The following is a 10,213-nucleotide window of genomic DNA, read 5'->3' on the forward strand; positions in this document are numbered from 1 at the left end:
AAACAATATCAAAGTGATCTAATGATTGAAGCGTACAGATCTCACTTCTATCATCCAAAAAGAAGAGTTAAGTTTATATCTTTTCGATATAACAATAATCTGTTTAAGATCTTCCCAAAACAATTATAAGAATCCTTTTACAAAACATAGATTAAAAAATCATACAAATATTTTCTCAAATATCTATAAAATATTTATTAAAAACAGGACAATTCTCTCTTCTTATCATTATCATCTTTTCGATTCGCTCAACTTGCAATTACCGAATCATCGCAGACTTTAACGGTTACGGGATCGACATGAACAATTAAATTTAATTAATTTTACATTTTCTTAGCGGATCCTGTCGGAGTGGCCGCTTTGAGCACCAGTCACGTTTCTGCAACGCTAAAAGTGCGCCTTCGAGGTCCAATGAGACGCGTTTCACTCCATCGAGTTCGTCAAACATTTATCTATCACTTTAAGGATCAATCACGCCATCTTGGTTCCTTTTCAACGCGACCGAACGTTTCTCCTTGGAGCGCGTTCAAAGAACGATCGTATTTCACAAACTCGACATGCCGTTTAAATAAATCCGGCCGCCATTTTGATGTCCGAAAAAGCACTCTCTGCATTTAAACGCGATCCGCGCAAATTCTTCGGAGTCGATTTCCCTCAAATTCGAGAACCGTCTCGCCTTAGCGCAAACACCTCCTTCGTCATCCTTCTTGACTGACAAGGATTGTGCACCCCGACGACATTCGTGACATGCCTTCTGATTAATCTATTACGTCTCTACCGCCAGGACGAATGCTTTGTTCGCGCCGTCTCTGGCGGCCGTGTTCCGCCAATCACATCCTGGACCCTGTTATCCTCCGTGAATTAATCTGGTAACGTGACGAGGACACATTTCGTCCTTGATGCCGGTAATTCGTATTGTTCATAGCTTTGTCAAGATCTTCATGCTTGATGTTTGACTCGCGTGGAAGGAAATTGTAAAAACTTATATGAAAAGTACTTTGTTATTCTTGCTGCTGGATCAATACATTGAGCAAAAAGATAGAGAAGAGATATCTTCTTTCTTAATCCATAATGATTGTTTCGTCGATAATACATATGGAAACTTGTGAAATTTCATGTTAATTCATTTCAATAATTCCTAAATTAATGAAAATAATGAATAATTTTTTCCTTAAATTAATTTTCTCATAAATAAAAGGATCAAGATAGAATCAGATAATCGAATATTTATGCGTGTAATCATTAATTGTTAAAATTAATTTGTCATTCCAAAGTAAGAACTTTTTAGCAAAAATCAGACAGTAAATGATAATTATTTCTTTAAATACCAAGAAAATATGTACATAATTGTGCATAATACCACATTTTCTACTTTTCCTTTTCTACTTTCGAGGAAGTTGGTTGGAAATGGCAGTAGATTTTTTGCAGAAAAATTGATCTATCCAATCTTTTCTTCAGGGTAAGTCCATAGAAGGTCCATAGAAGGGTAGATTCACAAAAAGTGAACGTCAATCTTATTCAACAATATATCAGAAACGTATCTTCCACGTTTTTCAGACCTGACGATTATTTCTCTTATCGTCATTGACAATTTTTCAGACATCCATAGCGTCTCCCACGTAGCCCTCGTCAGGACTCTCCGGGTGATTCGGTGGTTGAAGTTCCTCTGCCCTCGCGGCAGCGGCAGCCGCGGCCTCGCGAGCGGTCTTTCCGAGAAGGGATCTCGGCGACAGAGGGGTAGTCTCGCCCCTATACGCCGCCGGGGGTGACGGTATGAAGGGTACTTCCGGGAAGACGGCCACTGGCGAAACCGGCGATTGAATAGGCAGTTGTTGCTGAATCGGTTGCTCAACCGATTGAATCGGCAGAGGCGGTGATTGCATCGTTGATTGCAGCGGCTGCTGCTGTTGCTGGTGCACCGGATAGGGATAGCCCTCAGCGGTGTACCTGGCGTCGGTTCGCGGTAAAACGGGGTCGTATCCCGGTGATCTCGCAAGGAACTCTGCCTCACGTGAATATCTGGCCGCCGGCGCAGCCGCCGAGCCAGGTTCCGTCATCCGTTGCCGAAACCTAGGCAAAGTGCTGGCGGTGCTGAAAGAGATCTTGGGCAGACCAAAATTCAGCGGATAGCCGTCCTGATCTAGATAGCTCATCTGCGGTAAAACCGACGGCGGTCGTAGATCGGGCTGCAGCGGATAGCCCGAGTCGTATTCGAAGATCTGTCGATCGGCAGCACCGACTCGCTGATGATGACGTCCGTACAACTGACCATAACCCATCTCGGTATTTTCGGGCACCTCATTAATCAAATCTGGTTCGGTCAGGTATTTGGCGACCGGACTTGCCACCGGATACGAGTTTCTGGAGTGTTCCCGGTGCTCTAAAGTAGCCGCTCGGCTGATTTCTCGCTCTGTATACGAAACCATCTGCTGATGCTCTAAGCCGATCAGGCTGCCGTTACCTTTTCGGCAGGACCCGCTGGTGGTGTTTTTTGTGATTGGTAGCACCGATTTGCTCTGCGTCACCAAAGCTTTTGAATTACGCTTCCGGTCACTACGTCGTTTTTTCGCACAATATATTACGCTACCAATCAGACAACCCAACGCCAAGAGAGTGCCTACCAGTGCGCCCGCGGCTATCACGGCTACGTAGCCGGAACCAGGATTGTCGAAGGGCGGCTCCACGGTGGATTTTTCGCGAAAGAGCACAAAGAGAGAAAGATTTGCCATTGCAGACCCTGCACTGTTTTCCGCAATGCAACTATAAGTACCTTCATCGAACGACTCAACTGAGTAAAGAAACAACGTGCTGCTCATGTTGGTCCCGCCTCGTTGTCGATAAATATATCTGCAACCAATTCGGGAGGATACGGTTCAAGACGAAACAGACATATACAAATTCGAATCACAAATCCAGGATAAAATCACTTACCTTGAAAACGTGGAAATGCCATTGACTATAGAATCATTCTCATTCTGCAACTCGCACGGTTCTCCGTTGAACGACCAGATGACTTTGGCGGCAGGTATCGCGTGAATATTACATGTCAAAGTAACATTACTGCCTTCATAAATCTCTAAACGATTTTGAAGATCGATACGGGGCAGGCAAGCCAATTCGCTAATCTTGAGACTCTTGATTTGTCTGCCGCGCAATCTTTCCGGAGATTCGCAGACTGGCTCAGACTGCTGCGGGGCTGCCGGAGCTGATTCCTTAAGCCAGGCCTGCATTATTCTTAGTTTGCAGTTACATTGCCATGAATTGTTATGAAGAGTCAATCCCCTGAGATTTCCTCCCAGTGGCAGTGTGTGATCAGGCACGTAGACGAGCTGATTGCCGTCCAGCCGAAGCCACTCTAGCGACTGAAGACCCTCGAAAGCGTCTTGTTCAATGACTTTTATTTCACACTTGCTAATTTCCAGAGTGGTCAGGTGCATCAGATGACGAAACGCACCCTGGCGAATCTCTTTAATTGGATTTCCATTTAATGTAAGTCTCATTAGACTTGGATAAGACGCAAACGTATCCGTTGGCACTTGCTCGATTTTATTCTCGGACAGATCCAATTCTACCAGGCCGACCAGTCCAAAAAATGCCTGGGAGGCAATCTTGACGATGTGAGACCTGCCCAAATAGAGCCGTTGGAGGTTAACCAAGCCGAGTGCGAGAAAACATTCCGCCGGTAGGTCGACCAACTGATTGTCAGAAAGGTCGAGCACTTGTGTTTCCTCGCGGGCTCCCTGCGGCAATCCCCTGAGATTACGATTCGCGCACTCTACCCATTCTTTCCCGCCTTTCCACTTGCATGCGCACATACTCGGGCAGCCCTCCGCCGCGCCCGCCCCCCAAGATAGCAACAGTAGCAGCATCGTGCCGAGAAGGGCAGCCCATCGCCACCAGGCTGGTACGATTGAGCACATGGTGCTCTTTCATCCGGCGATAAGCTTTGTCTCGTTTTCCTTCTCGTTCCTCTTCTTCCTTTCGCGGCACGATCGTACTCCTCCGTTTCTATCGCATTTTTCGCTGATCCACTAGCCACGTGCGCTGACCCTTCACCGTCGCTGAAGGGAGACTGCGGTATCGAACCGATGCAGAATCCACCGTCGCCAAGGTGCATCAGCTTGCGGATAATATTGAAAGGCAAATCTCTGCAACAATAAGACGAACAAACCAATGATTACAATGCATTTTGGATTACGATGTGATAAATGGTTAGATAAGCCATAAATAAAATCCGGAACAATTTACGAAAGATTCCGCGCACGACGCGTTGTTTCGAAAAATAGCCATTTCCACCCGCCTAAATTTTTGTATCAGCTCCGCGGTAAGCGCTGACAATCGATTATGGAACTTAGCCTTCCATGGTTTTTCCCGCAAACGAAAGAACTATTAGACTTTCCAGCTGGATCAGGATTTTCCCCTCTAGAGGGACTCTAGAATCCCACGGAAAAACACAGTCACTGTAGAAACTGCCGAATCCCCAGTAAGATGATCTCTAGGGAGTTCTCGATGTGGCGAGAGCGCAGGTTGAGGGCGGATAATAAATTCCATGAAGAGAGGATGTGTATCTCAGGAGGAGGCGAGGATGTCGTGAGGAGAAACACTCCCGATACCAGAATGTCGGAATATCGAGCGCGCTCGTGCGGCGCCGCATGCAAAGACCTTCCGCTTCTTCGTGGCTTTATTCCGACACAGAGGCCTTTCACCGTCGAGAAATGCAAAGGCCTGGAGGATATTGCCGATCTTGGACGTTTCGAATCCAATATCGACTGACCTCCTCGCTGTAACAGAGCGAGTTGCAATTTTTTCCCGCATCTTTAAAATCCCTACTGCGATGTTTCCCGGAAAACGCAAACGACGCGGATACGGTCTTGACAAGACGCTCGACGGTTCGTGTAATATCACGTATGTAACTTGTATTGTCAAACGAATATTTCCATTTATACTAGAGAGAGACTTTTTGCTTCAACTACGATACCTTTTTATTATTCATTATTAATTTCGGAATAAAATATGGAAAAATATATATAATAATATAAACTAAACTCTCTAGTTGTAGGAACACTCTGATTTTCTGGAATCTAGAAAATGAGATTCTGTATATTAATCGTAAATTTATAAATCAAAATTACGATTATTCTACCAAGTCACGTTTCTTTCAACGCGTATTCCTTATCGTGGAGTTTTCCCCTCTGTATTATATATCTGGTACTGTGTACATGCAACTTTGTATAAATGAGAAATCTGGTGCAGCAAGAATCACGCTGGAAAAAATATGAAAAGGTAGAAAAAAACGACGGCGACACTAGAAGGTTTTCGTTCGTTCGTTCGTTCCTTCTCTACTTGTTCGCGCTCGTCCTCGGAATCGCGAACTCGTTTAGTCGGCAACGTTTTCATCGACGATGCGAATTGTCGAGCCCGGAGGAGGGTTGGAAATATCCGTACAGCCCGCCGGTAAACCGTCGGTATTTGCTTTGCGCGCGCGAAGGAGCTCTCTTAAAGGAGCGCCCTTAAAGGAGCGTTCTTGTAAAATTGCGTTTTGCGGCCGAGCAGTAAATATCGAACGCGAAACGGTGAAATGTGCTTCTTCACCCATCGCTCGAAATGGAAATGAGAAAGAGACGGGCGAGTTGTGGGCGAAGAGACTTTTTAATAGTTTTTCCTCGCAGATGGAAGAATTTAATATTTTATTTCAACTTGTTCTTGTCAGTTCACATTCTGCGATTCTCCTCTATTTCGTATCAACGATATATGTAAGGAGATAATCCGTGCATTTCTCTCAGAAAATATTACTACTAAGTAAGTCCTTTTAAGAGATCCTTAAAAACGGGATGGGAGAGTGACGTCTTCGATGATCACATTAAAATCGTAATGATAATGTCGCGATTAAATTTAGTGGTTGTGCCGATTCGAGCGCTATTTCGTTAATTGTTCCCGCCATTTGGCGAGAGGAATTTCACTCCTGAGGGAGGCGAAATGAGAAGAAATACTTCCCCGGTAACGGAATGGAAGCGAGAAGCGAAAGAGGCTGGAAGAGCTAAACGGTGCTGAGAGCATCCATTCGAAATGGCGAATCGTCATTTTAACTGTTATGACTGTTATCAGCAAAGGAATAATACATTGGGACAGTTGAAATGCCCCGTATAAAGATAAAAAACGGTTGAAATTCCGAGATATTCTGAATTCTCATCTGTATCATTAATGCGCACGATCAAGTGGAAGCGATTATCGATAGCCACTTCGTTACTCCGTTACTTTTACAATTTTTTCTAATGGATAAACTTGAATCTTTTGTTAAATTCCGCAAATTCTACGATATTGTAACTATGTACATAACAATGAAATGGAAATGTGTACGGTTTGTAACAATTTTACGGCGACTATCGTCGTATATCGCATGACTACATCGCGATGCTTTGCGACTATAATGAATAGTCGATTATATATGGCGCGGCATATCTCTCATTGTCGGGAAACCCCATGTCACATCACGCGTCAAACACGGAGGGGGTTAATTTAATTAACATCGAACCCCGCGTTTAATTACCGGGAGACAAGAGGGCGGCGCGCAAACAAAGAGACGGGCAATGAAGAAGAGAAACGTTGCTGAAACGTTATTCGAATAGGATCCGAATCGGGGATTTGAGTCCTCTTTCTACGGTTAGAAAACTGCATCTTCGTCCTCGACTTACGGAACGCGGCACAAAGCCTCGAGAACGAGGATTTCCGCCAATCCTTTCGTCGATTCTCTTCCCATCGATCGAGAGAACACGAACTTTCAAGCGGATAAATCTGGTATATTTCTAGGGACGGCCAATTACTTGTTTATAAGGCAATTTAGCCAGTGATCTCAGTAATAAAATGAAGATAACAATGTGAGAAAAGGATAAAAATTAATATCTATCTCGATTGTACTTTTATCTTGCACGGAGCTACACAGAGCAATTCCAAGTCGACCAAGTAAGACCTAATCTAATAATAAACTTGGCTGTATTGAGTGTTGCGCGAGCGAATATACAACGACTGAAATAAAAATTGCTGTGTATAGTGCGCGCAATTGTTCCTTGAAATTCCTTAAAGTCTCGGGACCTGAGACTCTTCCGACTCTTCGAGCGTGTTCGAAGACACCGCGGCCTCTTATTCCTGCCTCTTCAGGCGAAGTAAAGGCGAACAGCCTCTGGTATCTTCATCCTCGACTTACAGCGCGACTTACAAAGACTCGAGTATCGAGTGGACGAGTATCGAAAAGCGATCCTTTTGCCGATCTCGCGAACGTGAAAGTTAGCTGTTACATAAATTCCTCCATACAATTGCTAGATACTTGATCAAAAATATAAGGAAGAATTATGGTAGAATGCATAAAACACGAGTAGAGAGCTTTACGAGTTCTCGCTTCTTGCAATTTCCTGAAAAGAGAGAGAGAGAGAGAGATTTCCGACACGAAATTTCTCGACAATTAAAATTGGGAAACACTCGAAAATTGAAGAGTGCAGTCAGGTGCATATAAATAGAATTTTATGTAAAACATATAGAGTGTATTTCGTAAAATGTGTGTTTTATTTACAAACTGTATAGGTATATTATTAGGTGAACAATTTTATTATTTTTCGTTTAAATCGCGGGAATATTGTAAAAGGTCCTTTCGTTACGAGAAAGCACAAGCTGCGCTAATTCAATTAACTTTGATTCGCAGTTATTCCCTTGGCAAGTCGCATACAACGACGGGGAATTGTACTTTAATGTCATTCGAATCCGATCGAATCGATTGTTCGAATATAACAGAGTCGAAAGATTTTGTCCTTATAGCTTACAGATGTAATGATGTAATCTATTATAATAATAATCGTACGTTGTGTGTATGTGACACGGAGAATAGAGAAAATCACATATATTTTCTGGTCTCATATAAATATATTATTTAATTAATTTGTGTTATTCAAATTAAATTAAATATTGCTTAAATATTACATTGCTTCTATTAATATTGTTTGATTTATATGTAAAAATCGCAATAGGTCCATGTAATATTGGTTTCAAAAAAAAAGCAAAAGACGAAAAATTACATTGCGCGTTTTATTTACATTTTTTCTTCCAAACCCCCGATGTAATAATGTCGATGGGATGATGCGGGAGACGCTCGCGTATTCGAAAGCCAATTTTTTCGCCCCTTTCTTTTTTTGTTAATGTAAGCCGCGCTCCAATGGAGAGTCTAGAATTACCGGGCGTTACGATCGATCGGTCGCAAATCGAACAGCGAATTTGATCCTTACCACCCTTCCTTTTGTAACGACCCTTCTCGCAGAAGCCTTTCTCTCGCATTTGATGGGTTTGTCCTCACGTTGGATAAACAAATTCTCAGAATGGAAAATACTACCAAAAAATTCGGACAGCACTAAACCCCGTGTTGCGACAGGATGTTGCAGATAAAAGATCGTAGTATTTTCTCCTCTTTTATCAGTGAAAAATGATATCTTCTATTTTATACACGTACACACACACACACATACATATATTTATCTATCATATATATATATATTATTATGTTTTTGTTTGTCAACTTGTCCATTTTGGCGTGTGATGAACGGATTCTCTTTATATCCGTATCAAATCAGATTTCGTACTCGATTCCGGGGAACAATCGTATCTCCGATTTTCATTTCCGGTCGAAGAGTCCTCCATGGGAATCGACGGCGTGGAAATAACCGGCGCGGTGATATTTTTTTCAGCTCGCTCCGGCGGAGCACAAAATTACCGAATACTATAATCGATGCGCTGCGAAAACGAGTCCCGACCGCTTCTTCTTTCGCCAAGGGAGATCTGAAAAGTAACGATCCCCGGGGCGCCGCGAGGAGCAACGTCTATTTTTCTTCCTTCCGCGAAGCCGGGAAATAGAGGGCCGAGTGCCTCGTCGACGACAAGTCGCCGATAATGTCCGTAAACGCGAACCGAGCGACGGATACCCGTGTAATAAATCACGTAATATACAGACTGATCTCAGAGAGTGAAAAAGCCGCGTATTTTCTCGAAATCGCAAGCCGTAGAAGATTAACTCGACTAGAACGCGGTGATAACGTTCGATTGTCAACCGACGATAGTTTATCGTTTATTAAAGATGACAGGACATTGAGTCTGTCAAAAATATAAGCAGATTCTTCAGTTTTTCATTTCTTCTTTTTATTCGCGAATTGAATTGGTCTTAAATAAAATTTTAATTAAAAGTTAAATTTGTTATCGAAACGACGCTGAAGAGAATTACACAGTTGCAGGGATATATATATATACAGCACATCTCGTCATTGATATTAAGTGTTATCAGATAGGACACAGAATGCTCCAAAATTGAACAAGACCTCAAACTATCGCCAATGTAAATTATCAGTTAATTGTACCGAAAATACCGTTCGTTAAGGGCATAGCGTCAGCGATTTGTGTTCGGATGCGCCCTGCAAATAGGCATTACGTTGCGTCCGTAATTGTGCTAATAACTCCGGTTAATAGTGATAATAGCACGACGCTAATTTTACTGTTATTTATCGGTACTCGAGACTCACGCGATCATTATGCGGTCGCTAGGCGATATTTCATGTAAATTAAAGTCGGAGTTTAAGTTATTAATCGTCATTGAATTTGAAGCGATAAATATGCATATTAGGTTATACCTCACTGATGACTTTGACCTTGACAACATACGTCAAGGTCAAAGTCATCGGTGAGGTGTAATATGCATATTTACCTTTGAAGCTAATAAATATTCCGCTTCCTTGTCACGACGCATCGATAAGCGCGCGTTATGGAAAACGTTCGTAAATACACAAGTAACCATAGAAGAAAATTTTTGTGAAATAAATTTTTGAGAAATTTTTATATCGCGTTACGTTAAAAATCTCCTTAAACGTGAGAAAAAAGAAGTATTTCCTTACATATTTACAAATGGAGGTTTATAAATTCGATATACATACCCCCACGTCAATTTAGACGCGCATTTGTCGCGAAAGTATGACAAAACTGATTTTATCTTTAAACATCCATAAATCATCCATCCATCCGCCACCGAATCACGGAGTCTGCAGCCGTCTTCTCGTAACCTTGTTGAGTGATCTAAAAGCGGACGCGTGACATCCGGCGGCGATCGCTTTTAACGCGACGCGCTCCGTCGAGCCATGAAATTACCAAATCATCATCGAACTTGCGCTTCGCCCTCGCGCGACTTCCC

General features: G+C 42.8%; 1 protein-coding gene across 3 annotated transcripts; it reads right to left on the minus strand.

The window, feature by feature from the left end:
* Nucleotides 1-74: 74 nt before the first annotated feature.
* LOC138944640 (leucine-rich repeat-containing protein 24-like) lies at nucleotides 75-9,665 on the minus strand. 3 transcript variants are annotated; one of them, XM_070315459.1, is made up of 3 exons: nucleotides 8,271-9,665; nucleotides 2,932-4,148; nucleotides 75-2,847 (listed from the first exon to the last, which is right to left on the minus strand). In XM_070315459.1, the coding sequence occupies exons 2-3, from the start codon at nucleotides 3,918-3,920 to the stop codon at nucleotides 1,596-1,598; spliced, it is 2,241 nt and encodes a 746-aa protein (XP_070171560.1). In that variant the 5' UTR covers nucleotides 3,921-4,148; nucleotides 8,271-9,665; the 3' UTR covers nucleotides 75-1,595. The 3 variants fall into 3 exon arrangements, with proteins under 3 accessions (XP_070171560.1, XP_070171559.1, XP_070171558.1); XM_070315458.1 differs by having other exon boundaries at nucleotides 6,693-9,665; XM_070315457.1 differs by having other exon boundaries at nucleotides 6,548-9,665.
* Nucleotides 9,666-10,213: the final 548 nt, after the last annotated feature.

The sequence above is a fragment of the Polyergus mexicanus genome, unplaced genomic scaffold (assembly GCF_030449975.1).
Source record: "Polyergus mexicanus isolate NDT 795.1 unplaced genomic scaffold, iyPolMexi1.0 SCAF_347, whole genome shotgun sequence".
NCBI classification, from domain to species: Eukaryota; Metazoa; Arthropoda; class Insecta; order Hymenoptera; family Formicidae; genus Polyergus; species Polyergus mexicanus.